The sequence below is a fragment of the Cryptotermes secundus genome, unplaced genomic scaffold (genome assembly GCF_002891405.2).
Source record: "Cryptotermes secundus unplaced genomic scaffold, Csec_1.0 scaffold1764, whole genome shotgun sequence".
Classification (NCBI taxonomy): Eukaryota; Metazoa; Arthropoda; class Insecta; order Blattodea; family Kalotermitidae; genus Cryptotermes; species Cryptotermes secundus.
In genome coordinates, this window is record NW_019742006.1 from 28,504 (window position 1) to 45,045 (window position 16,542).

Sequence of the window (16,542 nt, forward strand, 5' to 3'; positions counted from 1 at the left end):
GATTTACATATTGTACCTAATTTGATTATCTGGTTTGATAGTGTGTGCTTAATTGTAGGTTTAACCATGTCAAGTGTGATTATATATTGTTGACAGATTCTAATCCTTTAGGCATTTGGGCAAAAGGATTTCAAGAATGATGTATTTAATGATGTGACTTGTTCAAGAGTTACTGGTGTAGCAATTTTGAATGCCAAATAAAAATTAAATGAAATGAAACATCATTCCTAATTTTGGTAATTTGCTGTTTCTGTATGCTGTTGTTACATTAATTAAGTGAATGCACAATATGTATCATGTATAAAATTAAAAAACTAATGGTAATAACTTTATGACCTGAAATGAATGCTAGTATTTTTAAATTCCCTCTGATGATTTTGATGACAGGACTGTTTATAGGACTGCAGATGAAAGGAAGAGACCAAAGAGGTAAGGAATGATGCACCTGTTAAGTTCTCTTGAATACACCTGAATCACCCTGTATAGGTTCTGGCATAACACATATGTGAAATAGTTTTAAAAAATGAACAAATATTCAATTGTGTTTTATTTATAAATATATGCTGAAAATGTTCAGCATATTTCCCTCATATGTAATTAATCACCACAGAAAGTTTATAAAAACTTATCGTAACAATATCGAAAAAATGTCCCATATTTGTAAAATATATAGCCCCTGGTTAGCTCTCAGTAAATATACACTTTCATTTACATTTCCCACTATACTGGACTTAAATAACATGAAATAATTTATCTGTAACAGTCATTTTTAATTACAGTTGTGTAATGCCATTACTAGCAATTGTCCTTGAACCAGCATAAATCACATTCTTGTATACTTCAAAGTCTCTATTCCAAAATTAATCCTGTAGTGTGTTTAACCAAAGTTTATATATATAGTGGTGTTTCATCATGTTATATACAAAATACACTTGTACTATCCGAGATCTACAAGTGTCCTCCTACTTTTCCACCAAGCTAACAATTTACTAAGAAGTACTTCTATCAGCTTTCTGTAAGTCACTGCTCATTATCTAAGCTGCCCTTAAATCAGTCAGAACTGAAGGCATTGGAAAGAAACAGCTCAGTGCCTTGATCATTTTACTAACCACATTTCCTGCAGTATCTGACAATAATGATAAAACATCACTAGCCACCATCCGTAAGGTCTTAAAATGTAATGCAAATTACATTAATTTATATACAATCAAGTATTGTGTACCCATCCCCACCTTCAAACAAAAATACCCATAATACTTTCCTTACTAACATGAATGACTACTTATATTCACAAAAATATGTTACAAACTTAGTACATATTTACATGCTCCTTTCTAAATATATACATAATTCATGAAGGCAAGCCATATGAATGAATCATAAGTACTCTAAGAGCAAATGGACTGGATTATATTTTGTGCTATTATACTTCATATGAGAACATATACTGAAGTGAAATTCAGATTCACTGCACCAACTGCCCACGCTAACCCATTCACTGCTGCCCTGAAACTTGTGTATTGGGCAAAAATACAGACAAATTATGCAGAAGGTTCTTACAGACTACTGCACCCAGTAATACTAAGTTAAACATTGTTGCTTGTAACACTTCAGTCCACATTCATTACAGATACTGCATTACATACATGAAGAAATTTAAACTCACATGCCTATTTCTGCAAGAAGCCATTTTAGGTACTAGAACAGCTTGTATAATGGTTAAGTTGTCCCTGTGCTTAATTAAGTACAATGCTATGAAGATGTATGGTATAGCTCCACCTTTCTTAACCTCAGCACTAGATGGAGGTGGGTGGTCAGCTTCACGACCCCGCCGGTTTACCCCCCTTCCCCGGGAAAGAGCCCCTGGTACCCACTGGATAAGATGATGGATGGGCCCCAGAGTTCATCTGGACACTGTGAAGAAGAGAAAAATCTGGCACTGCCAGGAATCAAAGCCAGGTTGTCCAACCATAGCTTGTTCCTATACCGAATAACCTATCCTGACTCCTAGCTTGTATAATAAGGACTGAAAATTTGTATTATTTCTGATTAATTAGCGAGAAACTGTTGGAGACAGCAGAAGCCTCCACTGTCCTCTTTATAAAATCTTGTCCTTTCACAGAATGCTAGAAGCGTGACAAAATAATAAAGTCCACAGCACTTCAGAATGTCTACCTAGTATACAGCAGGGTCACGGCAACATGACATGCAAGCAGTGAATGTGTTACAATCTGGCAGTAAGCTGCCTCTAAGTTTAAAATCAAGATAACTGGAACGACAACTGTGTATACCACAATGAAAGAGAGACAAAAAATCACTAATTTTATGTAAATCTATATAAATAAGGATCAACTCAAATCCACATAGATATTTACAACCATATTGTGAGGGACTCTAATATGACTAGTGTGTTGAGCTCAGTGTATTCTGTCTGGAAATGATGCATTCTGGGTCAAAACTCTAATACTAAAGATAACACTAGCACAGTAAATCAAAAGCATACAACTTTCAGAGACCAGAGCAGTTTTTCCAGATGCATTTCTGTAGTAAAAATAATGAAATGAGAGAGCTAGAAAATATGAGGACTTATGAAAAAGTGAGTTGATATTCTTCTTCAACAGTTGTTTATTTCATGGAAGGAGTGTTATAAAGTAGCCAGTATCCGAGTGAACCCAATGCATGCAGCCAAGAATGTCTGTCCCACTCCCCAGATCAATGCATACAGTGGTTCCATCTGAAAACTGGAAGCTCTATACACAAAAGCCACTGCTGCGCTGCTTACCACGCCTGAGGTCAGTGGAGCCAACACTCCCATCACAAGGATGAAAATGGGGAAAAACCTTCAACAATTAAAATGCTGTCTGTAAGTTCAAATAATGGCAATAATAATTACAGGGCTATGACGAATGTACACACTTTTAAATATTTACTGTCAAGAAAATAATTGTCCTATAAAAGTTATGTCCATGATTTATTCTGACCGTCTTACAGTGCATACATTTATTCACCTTACTCTTCTCTCTTGCACTACATGTTTCGGCACTAAAGTGCCATCTTCAGGTGCTTTTCGATGTACGTCGAACTACTAACACTATAAAAGTTAACTAAAACAGTAACTAAAAAGAGATAATTTTTGTTAATGTTGCAAGTGATTTATGTTGAGAAAATTCCATTTAAGACACTCCTAACAGAATTTAAATGCAGCGCATCTCCCATTTCACGTTTTGTTAAGGTTTCCCCTCATTTAACACTCCATTTCTATGATCGAAATCAATAATTTTGGTGCTAAATTTCTTCAATTTCAAATTTTCCTCAGTGCAGTGTTCAAATCTACTGTCATTAAAGAAACCTTAAACGGGAGTATCACTGCAGTTCCTGGAACATATTTTCCACAAAAGCCATAAACCGTTAACATCTTACATCTAAAGATGCAAGTTGTATGAATGTTTCTATGGTTTATGTTAAAAATCATGTCCCATCATTCCCAAATGGCCTTCATGGTCTGAAACATCAAATCTGTGAAGCCAATGCACCAATTGACCAAGAAACCTGCTGAAAAGTTTGGGATGACAGCATATTCACTTGGATGTTATCAGAATTACTTACTAAGCTCATAATTACAAATATAAATCACTCCGTCCAATGTGACCTGTAAGTTCTTTACTACATGAAAACTTAACACCCTTACATGTTTCGGTCTCTGCGGACCATCTTCAGAGGGCAAATATCACTACAAATAGGAAACCACCATCACATAAGTTGTTTAGACGTAAAGTACGTACACTTATATGCTACAATGCATAGTACACAAAATAGAACATTTCACAAACACAGCAGTTTCCTGGGAATGTAAAGTTTTTAAAAAATTATATAAAATTTCTTGATGCTAATCTGCAGAACCTCCACATCAAGATAGACAGGTGGCACAATATCTGCCCCATACAAGAGGGACGATGGGAGGATGAACATGAGCCTGCATGGTTTACGAATTTTAATTATTACAATACAAAAAAAAATTTTTTTTAATTAGCATCAAGAAATTTTATATAATTTTTTAAAAACTTTACATTCCCAGGAAACTGCTGTGTTTGTGAAATGTTCTATTTTGTGTACTATGCATTGTAGCATATAAGTGTACGTACTTTACATCTAAACAACTTATGTGATGGTGGTTTCCTATTTGTAGTGATGTTTGCCCTCTGAAAATGGTCCACAGAGACCGAAACATGTAAGTGTGTTAAGTTTTCATGTAGTGAAGAACTTACAGGTCACATTGGACGGAGTGATTTATATTTGTAATTGTTAGTGTGACGGACCAGAATGAAACAAATCAAGCTCATAATGTTTGTATTGTATCTGTTGATATTAATGCAACATTTATAGGACCATTAGTTTCTTGCAATATTTTTAAAAGGGTACACTATTTTTACAATAGCACATATAACAAGTCATGAATAATAGCCACCATTCTCATGGAACTTAATTTGCACACACATACACCGGTATATGTAGAGTACATAATACACCACAGTGTTTCATATGCAGTGATGTAGAATTATGAACATTTAAAATAAAATATAATCAGTGGAAAGGATAAACTGTACAGAAGATACAACTCGCTTTGAATGACTGCACACACACAGAGTATCAGTAAATAGCTACATGTCCATCAACTGATCTCAATTATAGGAGACATGGAATCAATTTGCAAATAAAATGGAAACAATGGATGATAGAAAAAAAAGTTTGTCTTATGGCCAAAGAAGGAATAAATGCTAATAGCATGTAAACAATAAATAAGTAAGAGCATCATGTCATAGTTTATTCAGAGAATTGGGTATCCTCCCCTTACAAGCACAGTATATTTTATCAATCTATATGTTTATCGTAACAAATAGGGAATTATTTAAATTTAACTCCCAAGTATATAAATTTAATACCAGATCTATCTATGATCAGTACTACCCCCAAACTAACTTACACTTTTCCAAAAAGGAATATGCGATATGGGAGTAAAGATCTTCAACCATCTGCGACTGAAATTAAGTCTATGTTTAACGATACAAAGAGTGTTAAATCTAAGTTGACAACATTCTTATTACAGAATTCCTTTTATACCACTGAGGAATTTTTTTAATTGAAACATGACTAGAAATAGGATTAAAATAGTAAGATTTTATAATTAAGCCACGTACAGTGGAACCTCGCTTAACGAGCACCTCTCATAATGAGTAATTCACATAACGAGCAAAACAAATTGTAAAAAATGACTCGCTTAATGAGCGACATTTCGCATAATGAGTGACAAGAGGGGACGTCCCGGATTGTGCACTTGCTACATCAGTCTGTGTTTAGCACTCGTTCCGCTAGCATCTTAGTGTCGCTTGTGATCACACATTTTTCTAAAGTTGTGGAGGAGAGTTTGTCAGAGGAGGAGGAGGTAACAGCAAAGCAACAATCTTCTGGCGCAATAAGAGAAATGCTGAAAGCATGGGAAACTGTTGCATTGTACACTGAGAAGCATCACCCTAATAAGGCAGTGGTTATGCGCGCTACAAATTTATTTAATGATAATGCTGTGTCGCATTTTTGCCAAATTTTGAAGCATCAGCAAAAACAAATGTCTCTAGACAGCTTTCTAGTAAAAAAGAATTAGATATGTATCATAAATAATAAACTAATTATTTCGATTTTTTGTTTTCTGCAAATTGAATTCACATTCCAGGTTGGTTCATTCCGCAGGGAAGAAAAGATGAAGATGATTCATGCTCCTTAACAATGTATATACAGGGTGTCCCAGGAGGAATGTGCCAAACTTCGGGAGGGTGTTCCTTATGTTAAAGTATGCCGATATAACCCAAAACACCTATGTCCAAAGTTGAACGGTTACGGAGATAATGGCCCGAGAAAAGTGTGGTCTTCTTGCAGGTCCACGCACTATACGTACCTGTCAGCTGAGACCCTTATCTGTTTGTCCTTGAGTGCCGCGAGTCACACTAGCGTAAGCTCATGCGCTGCCTACAGATTACGTTGCGGTGGGGTCGTGAATGGGTGGTAAATTAGTTGTGTGATGAGTTGCTGAAATGCCTTTTGTGTTTTCACACGTCGAGTATTGTGATATGCATTTTGTGTATGGATTTTGCGGTGGCAATGCACGTGCTGCTGTTGAAGAGTACCAAAGGCGTTTTCCCGATCGAAGGATTCCATCTCGAAGTGTATTTACGCGAATTCACCAGACATTGCGTGAGACTGGTTCTCTTCCGAGTGTTTCTGTGCAGTCGGAAAGGGAGGATGTACAAATGAGAAACACACGAGAGAACATTCTTCGCATGATTGATAGAAGTCCGCGTCTCTCCACTCGTAGAATGGCCTCTCGCATCGGCGTATCACGTATGCAGGTGTGGCGAACTTTACATGACGAAGACCTGTATCCTTACCATGATCAAAGGGTACAACATCTGGAACCAGGCGACCATGCTCAGCGTATGGATTTCTGCCACTGGATAAAAGCTCATCCCGAACTGTTAAGCGTCATTTTATTCAGTGATGAGGCGTCGTTTACCCGGGACGGTGTAAATAATTTACGAAATATTCATACGTGGTCCCATAATAATCCACATGAGATAATGGAAACGAAATTCCAAAAGAGATTTTCTGTGAATGTATGGTGTGGTGTGCTTGGGAACAGGTTGATCGGACCTTTTGTGTTTCACAACAATTTAACTGGAAACACGTATGGAGCCTTCCTAAGGAATGAGTTACCATGTTTGTTGGAAGACATCCCGTTAACGATAAGGAGGAAAATGTACTTCCAACATGATGGGGCTCCTCCACATTATACTCAGCACGTGAGACACTACTTAGATGAATCCTTCCCTAACCGCTGGATAGGTCGTGGTGGTCCCATTGCATGGCCACCGAGGTCGCCAGATCTTACGCCTCTAGATTATTACCTCTGGGGCCACATGAAGACCTTAGTCTACGAAACTAAGGTCGATTCCCGAGAAGCACTGCGGAATCGTATTTTTGCAGCGGCAGAGCACATACGTCACCATTCAGGCAACATTGCTTCTGCTACCCAATCCCTCATGATGCGTGCCGAAAACTGCATTGCAGCTGGCGGAGGACACTTTGAACAATTACTATAAAGCAGGTACTGTATTTTAATACTTATGTAGTTGGCTTATAGCAGAATATGCAGTCAGTCATGTTACACCAGCGCTTGCCATTCATGTGTCATGTGTAGTGATGAGGCGTCTTTTACCCTGGACGGTGTAAATAATTTACAAAATGTGCATACGTGGTCCCATAATAATCCACATGAGATAATGGAAACGAAATTCCAAAAGAGATTATCCGTGAATGTAGGTATAATAAGAGTTATGTGGTCGGCTCATAGCGCAGCCATATTACGTCATCGCACGCCAGTCATGTGTTATGTATACTGCTTGGAAACCTAAGGACAATTATGACATGGCGAGCGAGTATTTTGTACTTCAATTTTATGGCTTTCCGTCACTCACAAGTTGGTTTGATGTTACGTACATTATTAACATTACAGAATCCACATATTCCTGCCAGTTTTAATATCTATTTTGTAATCAACAAGTGTGTAACCCCGGTCAAAGTTTGACACTTCTCTGGCCATTATCTCCGTAACCGTTCAACTTTGGACATAGGTGTTTTGGGTTATATCAGCATACTTTAACATAAGGAACACCCTCCCGAAGTTTGGCACATTCCTCCTGGGACACCCTGTATAATTTTCTTTGAATAAACGTTATACATAAAATTTGTTGAGTACTTTTTTCAGCATGCAACGCATTATCGTATTTTACATTAATTTATATGGGAAAAATTGTTTCGCATTACGAGTAAGATTCTGGAACAAATTATGCTCGTTAAGCGAGGTTCCACTGTATTATGATGATAATAGTGATATACAAAATATGTGGCCTATTGTAGATGTATGTGAATGTTTTATATTTTGTACATAAAGGATTGTTATTGTGAAATAGATGTACAGTCGGATTTACATTGTATGATCAATTATTTTATTATAGTGTTACCTTGCATAGTGAGTGATACATTATATGTGGCCTATCATAGACACATATGTATGTTTTATACTTTGTGATATCTAGTCGGATTTATATTGTATGATTAAATATCTTATTGTTATTTTGTTATCTAGTGTAATGTGATGATGGATTCTGTATCTATGTACATAGATCTCTGGAAGACACATTAAATATGAATATGAATGTCAGGCTGAAGCCATTCAGGAAAAATAATGGGAGAACACTGATAAAACAATTCACTGACACCAACTGACAGGCAGTGGAAGAAACCAGAGCCAGAATGAATGTGACAACAGAGAGACAAATCCCTGTTCCATGAAGGAATCAAACCCTGACCATCCATCCCACACATATTAATTTTACTGCCTGAGCTACTGCAACTCTACAGTTCTTAACACTTTGTGGACCGCGCGCCCTTTAAAAGGTTTTTCGCTTTTAAACGTGGTGGACCAGTGGCACATTATTATGACTTTAGGACACGTTATGTTGAAACACACTATACCTTGCTCTGGCGCCACACCACTGCACTGAATACTGTGTAATAAATCTTCGGAATGTATGCTAGGTATTCAGTCACTTGACCTGGCTGGCTAGGGTCCCTACTCCAAAAGAAAATAAACTTTGTTCCTTCCAGCAGTTTATGTACCAGGCAGGAAGTTAGTAGAGGGGAATATGTTTCAAGGACAAAAGCAGTTGAAGGCAAGGGATCTCTCTGACTTGTTTATGGAGCTATCTGATGTGCCTTGTGGAGGAGTAGTGATTAGTGACTCAGACAGTGGAAGTGACAGGGGTCAACAATGAATTGTGGCCACAGATAATAAAAGTGAAAGTTGCATTGTGGCTTATAAATTGTGCCATTTTCAATTCATTTTTGGTTTACAAAAATCTAAACCCTGATTCTAAATTGAAATACAAAGCATTTCTGATGAATGTGGCAAAGGCTTGGGCTATAGACCAGATGGTGGCGGCAGAACCAGAGTCAGACAGACTTAGTGCGACCTAGCCCATCAACTCCCACCACACGCAGGCCTCATGTGGACACCCCTGGGTGACTCTCGGGTGATATGCGGAAACATACCCTCATGAAAACTGTGAAGAGTGAACATTCCAAGGGGAAGCATCCTTCTAGGCAATGCCATGTTTGCGCAGTTCACAAAAAAAGGACTATGACTGTCTACATTTGCAAGTGTGTAATGCCACTTCACAAAGGGGAATGTTTCCAGAAATATCACACTCTCAAGCACTTCTAGGAGCACTGGTAAGTGTTCTCCAAAAATTTTAGTTCATAAAATTAATTAGGAGATTTTATATTAATTTTTAAAGTGAACAGTGCAAAAGTTAGGGTAGTAGGTATAAAAATGCCGGTCCCCAGGGTGATTTAAATATTTAATTGCCAGTCCGCAAAGTGTTAACAGTTAATCTTAAACATATTCATAACTTTCATGTCTTTAAGTGAAACATAAACTAACACTATCATAGAATTACTAGGTTTTTGGACTTTTCCATTGCCCTAGGTAATAGAGGACACAACATTTCAGAAACTGGATCTGTTTCCATCTTCAGGAGAAAAAGGAAGACACCTACTCAGTTGGGCCCCTTAGAAAGAGCTCATCTCAATCACTGGATTACCTAGGATTCCGGATGATGGAAAAAGTCCAAAAACTAGTAATTCTTTGTGTCATTCACCATCGTCAGAACCCTTTAGAATCTAACACTATCATGATACTCACTTTCCAAACCTGTGTTTCCTGAGGGTTGCAAAGGCTATGGCAGCAGCAATCACATGAACAAATATGGAAGAAAACAGAGCCCACAGGAATACTTGATACCACATTTCTGAAAGAACAATAAACACTAGTGTTTCCACAATCTAAATATTTGATTCTACTTAAAAAAAAAAATCTAAACGCAATATCTGTACAGTGTGATGACCACTTGCATTATGTAAGTTCAAGTGGTTTGCGTTTGGCTGGTAATGACAAATGATTTGAGATAACTCAGTCAGTAGTGACTGGCTGTGAGCTTGAAGACTGGCAAAGTCAGGGTTTTTTCTCTTGCCACCACATCCAGACCAGCTCTGGGGACCATTCAGACTTTATTCAATGCATACTCAGGTGTTTTCCCTGGTGTTACAGAGGCCAGAGTGCACTGTTGACTGCTTGCCTTCATCTAACCCTGAGGTCCTCAATATATGGATCTTCATCTCGTGTCTTCTATACTATGCCTTTGTGGTGTGGTGCTTATGCACAGGGGAAACTTTATTTTACCCAGTAACCACAAATAAAACCAAAATTTTCTTTTAGATCTAGTAACTATAAATAAATCTTAACTTCCAACACATTGTGGAGTACAGACATGTACCTAAGTGGTAACTTTGTAAACAGCAATAGCTATGCAATAGGTGAATAAAACAAACACCTGTTTATAAGCAATGGTTGAGGTACTATTGGGCTATAATACTGGATACGGCATTTTCTATGTGGTTTGTACTGTAATGTTATAAGCAGGGTCACTCTAGTTCTGTAGTAGTCAGTTTTCAGTTGTTCAGTTGAATGAAGTGACATTAAGTAGCTGGTTGGCGGGTGGTAAGAATTCAATTGTCAGTTGAAAGTCAGCCTGTGAAGCGAAGACTACAAGGTTGGTGCGACCAGCCTGGGACCCAGTTAGTTAGGTTGTCAGTTGACAAGAATTCTGCACAAATGGCTGTGACAAGCAGACCTGCGCATGGGAACCTAAATAACCTCCAATGTGTTAAAGCCACTGCCAGGATAGTGGAGACTATAATAGACTGAGTACACTAGTCTGAGTGTGTCAGTGATTTGTGATAAAAATGGTTTATCACTCTTATTTTAATTCTATTATAAATTATGGTTTACCCTTTTGGGGTGAGTATAAAAATTTTTAGAATGTAAAAGAATATAATTAGAATTACGTTGGGATGCAGAAGAAGGGATTCGTGCAGAAACTTATTTAGAGGATTAGAAATCTTACCTCTGGCATCTCAGTACATACTATCTCTTTTGCTCTTTGTGTGATAACAAACAAAAACAAATTCATAGTAAATTCAGAGATTCATAGAATAAATACCAGAGAGCAAAATAATCTCCATCAGCCTCTTGTAAATTTGAGTAAATACCAAAAGAGAGTTTATTGTTTAGGAACAAAGGTCTATAATAATCTACCACAACATATTAAGGATATACTGAGTGACACTAAGAGTTTTGAGGTACAAACTGAAACAATTTTTACAATTACATTTTTTTTTTACAGGAATATTTCGGTTATAAATCTTTTTAAGATGCAAGTAGCTGTCTTGCTTTACAATTAAAAGAAGACAAGACTGTCAGTCTGTGTTCTGGTTTTTAGTTGCTTATTTTAGATATACACAATCTTTATATCACTGTATACCAGTCTTTATTTCAATTTATTGTACTATTAATATATGTTATACAAAACTCATTAATGACATTGTGTTTTAACTATCGAATTTCTAATTAATAGACTTGTATAAAACTGTACAAATTGTATAAGGTTTGCCATTACTGTTACTACTAAAATTAACTTATTTATTATATTGTATATGTTTATCAGTATTTTATTACAAACGTGTATGCTATAAGATGATAACTGTAATTCTTAGTTGTGACTGTAACTAGGACGATCTCCACATCCGCATGAGAATGTATTCTCGACAGGATTTGTGGAAAGTGAATAAATGAAATGAAATTGTAAAAAGTATGTAGTGTATGCAAGTGGTCAATAAATCCATTCATCAATCCATACCCCATCTGTAGCCACACCCCCAAAAATGTGACAATATACGTGCACACATGTATGCTCCTTATATTTTTAAGTTGGCCCCCCACATTTTAATGCAGTGTTCTTGTTCAAAATCAAATATCAAAGAAGGATAGCAGATAATATATAACGAGTAAGCCTACATCAACAGCACACATAAGTCTTATCAGAAATGATGGACCTGCCAGACATATACTTGCCTGCAAAGGTATTTAGAGGATCTGATGGAGTGAGACCAATCACATTTGCAACTGTATCCAACTCTGATGTCTGGAATTCTTTTGCAGCATAGTACATTCTGGTAGGGGTGCAATGCCAGTCGAGAAATATTTATTCCACATCTGAATCATTCACGTGCAATATACATGTTGTTCTAATTATTCCATTGCAATAGATCATTAGGGGATGTAATTGTGAAGTCCTGAAATATAACAGCAAACAATTGTAATGCAAAGATGAAAAAAAAAACACCATGAAGCACAGAGCCAGTTATTATGAAAATGTGCCATTCAAAAATGTAATTAACTCACTTACCGACTGGTAAGTGTAAATATAGGTAAAATACTGTGCTGACACGACAATTTAGTTGTTAAACTAGCATTTAATTTTGTACATATAAAAACACAGGGATCATCGACAATTTTAATGTAAATCCTTCTTACCTTACAAGTGCGCAAAACATTGCAATTAACTTATGTTTGATCGCTGTCACCATAATAATATCAAACGAAACATTTCCTCGTCTTTCCTCCACATTCTACAAGAGAAGAGCTTCTGCTAGAGAACAATTGACGACAGAACCGGCGCAGTGTCAGACGAAGTAGAAACGCAGGTACGAAGTTGTGGAAAGTAGCTCTATTGTAATCGTGAACACTGCTTTATGTACGGAATTTGAGGTAACGTTGTCATTAATTTTAAAATTCAAATGTTATATACTTTTGTATTATCGTTTATTATGGTCGTTTTTTACTTTTGTGATGCATAAAACTGTATCACAATGTTAACCTTACAGAACAAGTACGTAGGAAACAGGAATGCCAACATGACAACCGCGCATTTGTAGTTTTTCGTTTGTAACAATATTTTATTACGAGCAGGGTAAGCGCAGTCGGTGTTGGTCTATATAGCGGCTGGCTACGGGCAAGACGATGGAGGGGTCGGGGTTCGGGGCACGATAGGGTCAAGAATTTTATCTTCTCCACGTTGTCCAGACCAGTTCTAGGGCCCACTCAGCCTCCTATGCAGTGGGTACCGAGGGCTCCTTCCCAGGGGGTAAAACGACCGGGGCGTGAAGCCGACCACGTACCTCCAAATAATGCCGGGGTCTAGGAAATGTGGATCTATACATCCACTTCCCCATACGCCTTCATGACGTAGTGCGTAATTAAGTACAGAGACAACTTTACCTTGAATTATGATCTATTAGTTGTATGTCACATGAGTAATACTATTAAAAACTTTATTTCAAGGGCAATGGATGAGCGGGAATTACCTTCAGACAGTGATGAGAGTGATGGAGATTATGTGCCCTCTGGTATGTATAAAGGTGCTGTTAATTTTACAAATTAAGGAAAGTTGGTAAATTAAAGTAGGTACTGGGTTCTCGTTTTGTGATAAGGCAGCCAGGGCATGAAACTGACCACATCCAGGTATTGCTGAGGTTAAAAATGTATGGAACAGTATTTCCAGTTCCACATATCTTCATGGCATGAGGCTTAATTTCACACAGGGACAACTTTACATTTACTCTTGACAATAGATGTTAATTACACATACAAAAGTGTAATGATTGATTTTGGCTTCTATTTTCAGATCTTTCATTTAATTTTAAATGTGGTTTGAGTAGACAAAATTACATACTATTCCATGGTGTTGAACTGAAACACTTTGTTAACAACCACAGTTAAGCAGTTCATAATTTAATTAAATACTGTACTTGTCAAAATATTCTTTTAAAATAAACATATAAAGAATATGAAAGGGAAATTGAATGGTTTGTATTCAAGGAGCAGACAGTGATCCACCATCTGAAGAAGAATCAGAAGGCAATCAAGGTGATGAAAATTATGAAGGACAGAGCGACACTGAAGAATCTGCAGAGAGTGGAAAAAGAAAACATAAAAAATCTTGTGGCAAAAAGAAGAAAAAAGTGAAAAGTGGCAGGTAAGCGAAATATTCTTGAACCTTTCATTGAAAACTTTGAAGATTGGAGACTGGTACAATTTTTTAGTTTTCAGTATGCCTTTGTACTTTTAAGGAAAGAAAACTTCATATACTTCTAAAGCAAAGATATTTGTGATATTAGTTTAAGTGTTTTAGAACTATACAGTCATACTAATTTATGTAAATGATGGCAGGACCTGAAAGACTGAAATTTCATTATAAAATCTTTTATCTGTTGCAACATTTGTAGAAAACATATTCAGAACTCAACAGTAAAGGAACCAGAGACTGAGGAGGAAATTTCTGAAGAGCAGAAAGTTCTTACTGAAGAAGAGGAAAAGAAGAAAGCTGACTCTCTTTGGTCAGGTATGGTTGTGGATTTGAGGTTATATTTGACAAATTGAACACAGTCAAAATCCACACTTCAGTAGTAACAGTAAGGGCAGCCACACATCAGTTGCGTCAAGACAAGCATCAAGACATGAGACAAAAGATGCAGTCTTGCTTTGTACGTGATTCGTCAGCATCATGACTCAGACCAATGTGTGGCGGTTTTCATAATCTCATTCGTTTCAACTGTGCTCCTTTCTTTGCGTCATGTCTTGATGAATGCCAGTGTGCGGCCTACCTAATACTCTGGAATGCTGAGATTCAGACATCCCAAATACAATTGTAGAATATTACCCCTGTACCAACCTGCTTTTTTTTTTAATTCGCTTAGTGGGGGGTGGAGTCAAACTGGGTCCACTCAGCATGGTGGCCACTGATTGGCCTATTGTAGCCTGCCCCAGGTGATTATGATGGAGAATTTGGTGGAATGAAAATTGACAGGGGAAACTGAAGTACTCGGAGAAAACCTGCCCCAGCGCCACTTTGTCCACCACATATCCCATTTGACCAGACCCAGGATCGAACCTGGGCTGCCGCAGTGGGAAGCCAGCGACTAACCGCTTGAACTATGGCATGGCCTACCAGCCTACTTGGTATGTGTATGAGTTATTTACAGTTGCAAGTAACAAAATACTGGCATGGGTAAGGTTGAATCTTGTGACTAACTGCTTGCAAGCTCAGCACAGTAATCAATTCTCTAAATTTTGTTTTATTTTAAGATTGTGAATTTACGTAAATATAACATTAGATTGATAGGAAGAGAGTTGGTACATAGGAAATTAGGCTTTACTCGTTTTGCTTTACAACAACCCCTTGTTCACAGTGTAAATGTTTCTTTTTATTATTTTAGTTCTTGACATATGTTCTAGCTTTCTTGAAGGATACAGGAGGCTCAGTAAACTGCTCAAAGCCAGCCATGACCAATGGAAACAAAAAAGAAGAATCTCCTACAATAAAAGAATTACAGAAGAGTTTCCAGAAAGAGAACAAGGTTACCATCACCAAGGTGTTTGAATTTGCTGGTGAAGAAGTTAGGTAATTTTTGTAAGATTTGAAGTTTTCACGGCAGTGACTATGAAGAATGCCATCTTATGGGATGTGGCGCCATGTAGATATTGTGTAAACTGACATTTCGGAGGAATCGCGTCCATCTTCAGGGTATAAAAATCCGTGAGCGAGAACCAGTGTGGGCAGGTGGCTGCAGTCAGCAGGTGATGTTCAGACTGGTTCCTCGCTCATGGATTTTTCTACCCTAAAGATGGAGGCGATACATTCCTCTGAAACGTCAGTTTACACAATATCTACATGGCACCACATCCCAGAAGGCAGCATTTTTAGGTCATATTTGTCTTCATTTGGAATTCTTGTTTTTCTTTTCATTCAGTCATGTGTTTCTGTGCACTCATAAAGCTTCCTGAATTTATATTCATGCCTCTGATATCACAGGGGGCACATAGTAGAGTAGTTGGTTAAGGCACTGTGCTACAAGCTGGAAGGTCACGCGTTCAAGTCCCAGCAAGGTGGATTTTTTCAATTTACCTAATCCTTCCAGCCGCACTATGGCCCTGGGTCTGACTCAGCCTCTAACAGAAATGAGCACCAGAAATCTTCATGGGAGGTAAAGGGTGGCTGTCGTGTAAGGCTGATAACCTTACTGCCATCTGTTAGCCAGTTGGCTAGAGAAAATACTGGAGCCTCAACGTCTCGCAGCTGTATGGGCCTTCATGCCCTGTTACAGGGATAGCTTTACCTTTACCTGATATTACAGATTTCATCAGAAATGAAATACAAGGTGTGGCAATAAAGAACCCGGATTACTTTTATGACTCATTTCCGGCCACGTCATTGACGAAGAGGAGGGTAGGGCATTGACCCTTGGACTTCCCTCTACCGTCACACAAAGTTTCATTCACGTGCATCGGTTAGTCTGGCCGCGACCATTGTTAGAAGCGGATCGTGTTTCTGAGCTCCGTCGGAATAATGCTGAGTGCTAATGCAGAACAACGTGCTAACATCAAATTCCTCACAAAACTTGGAAAATCTGCCACTGAAACTTACAATTTGTTGACAGAAGTATATGGTGATCAGTGTCTATCTCGCACGCAAGTTT

The 16,542-nt window shown here is 37.7% G+C and overlaps 2 protein-coding genes across 3 annotated transcripts in view; one reads left to right on the plus strand and one right to left on the minus strand.

Moving 5' to 3' along the window:
- Positions 1 to 1,876: 1,876 nt before the first annotated feature.
- On the minus strand, positions 1,877 to 12,633 carry LOC111873003 (transmembrane protein 170A). Its single transcript, XM_023867358.2, has 4 exons — positions 12,542 to 12,633; positions 12,080 to 12,300; positions 9,812 to 9,917; positions 1,877 to 2,840 (listed from the first exon to the last, which is right to left on the minus strand). The coding sequence occupies exons 2-4, from the start codon at positions 12,174 to 12,176 to the stop codon at positions 2,645 to 2,647; spliced, it is 399 nt and encodes a 132-aa protein (XP_023723126.1). The 5' UTR covers positions 12,177 to 12,300; positions 12,542 to 12,633; the 3' UTR covers positions 1,877 to 2,644.
- Positions 12,634 to 12,677: 44 nt separating this feature from the next.
- LOC111873002 (craniofacial development protein 1) overlaps positions 12,678 to 16,542 on the plus strand; it is a 17,765-nt gene continuing 13,900 nt past the window's right edge. The window contains exons 1-5 of one of the 2 annotated variants that reach the window (XM_023867357.2): positions 12,678 to 12,711; positions 13,349 to 13,413; positions 13,886 to 14,042; positions 14,293 to 14,408; positions 15,302 to 15,467. In XM_023867357.2, coding sequence (XP_023723125.1) covers positions 13,353 to 13,413; positions 13,886 to 14,042; positions 14,293 to 14,408; positions 15,302 to 15,467 — 500 coding nt within the window. In that variant the 5' untranslated portion in view covers positions 12,678 to 12,711; positions 13,349 to 13,352. Of the gene's footprint in view, positions 12,776 to 13,348; positions 13,414 to 13,885; positions 14,043 to 14,292; positions 14,409 to 15,301; positions 15,468 to 16,542 lie in introns of both variants that reach the window. The other variant, XM_023867356.1, reaches the window with a different exon arrangement.

Bases quoted from the DNA above. Each gene is read 5' to 3' on its own strand.
- LOC111873003 (XM_023867358.2), bottom strand. From the start codon at position 12,176: ATGTACTATGCTGCAAAAGAATTCCAGACATCAGAGTTGGATACAGTT. The intron at 9,918-12,079 runs GCAAGTATATGT...TTGTTCTTTCAG, and splicing joins TCCTCTAAATACCTTTGCAG to AAATGTGGTATCAAGTATTC. The intron at 2,841-9,811 runs GTGAGTATCATG...TAATTGTTGAAG, and splicing joins AGGAAACACAGGTTTGGAAA to GTTTTTCCCCATTTTCATCC.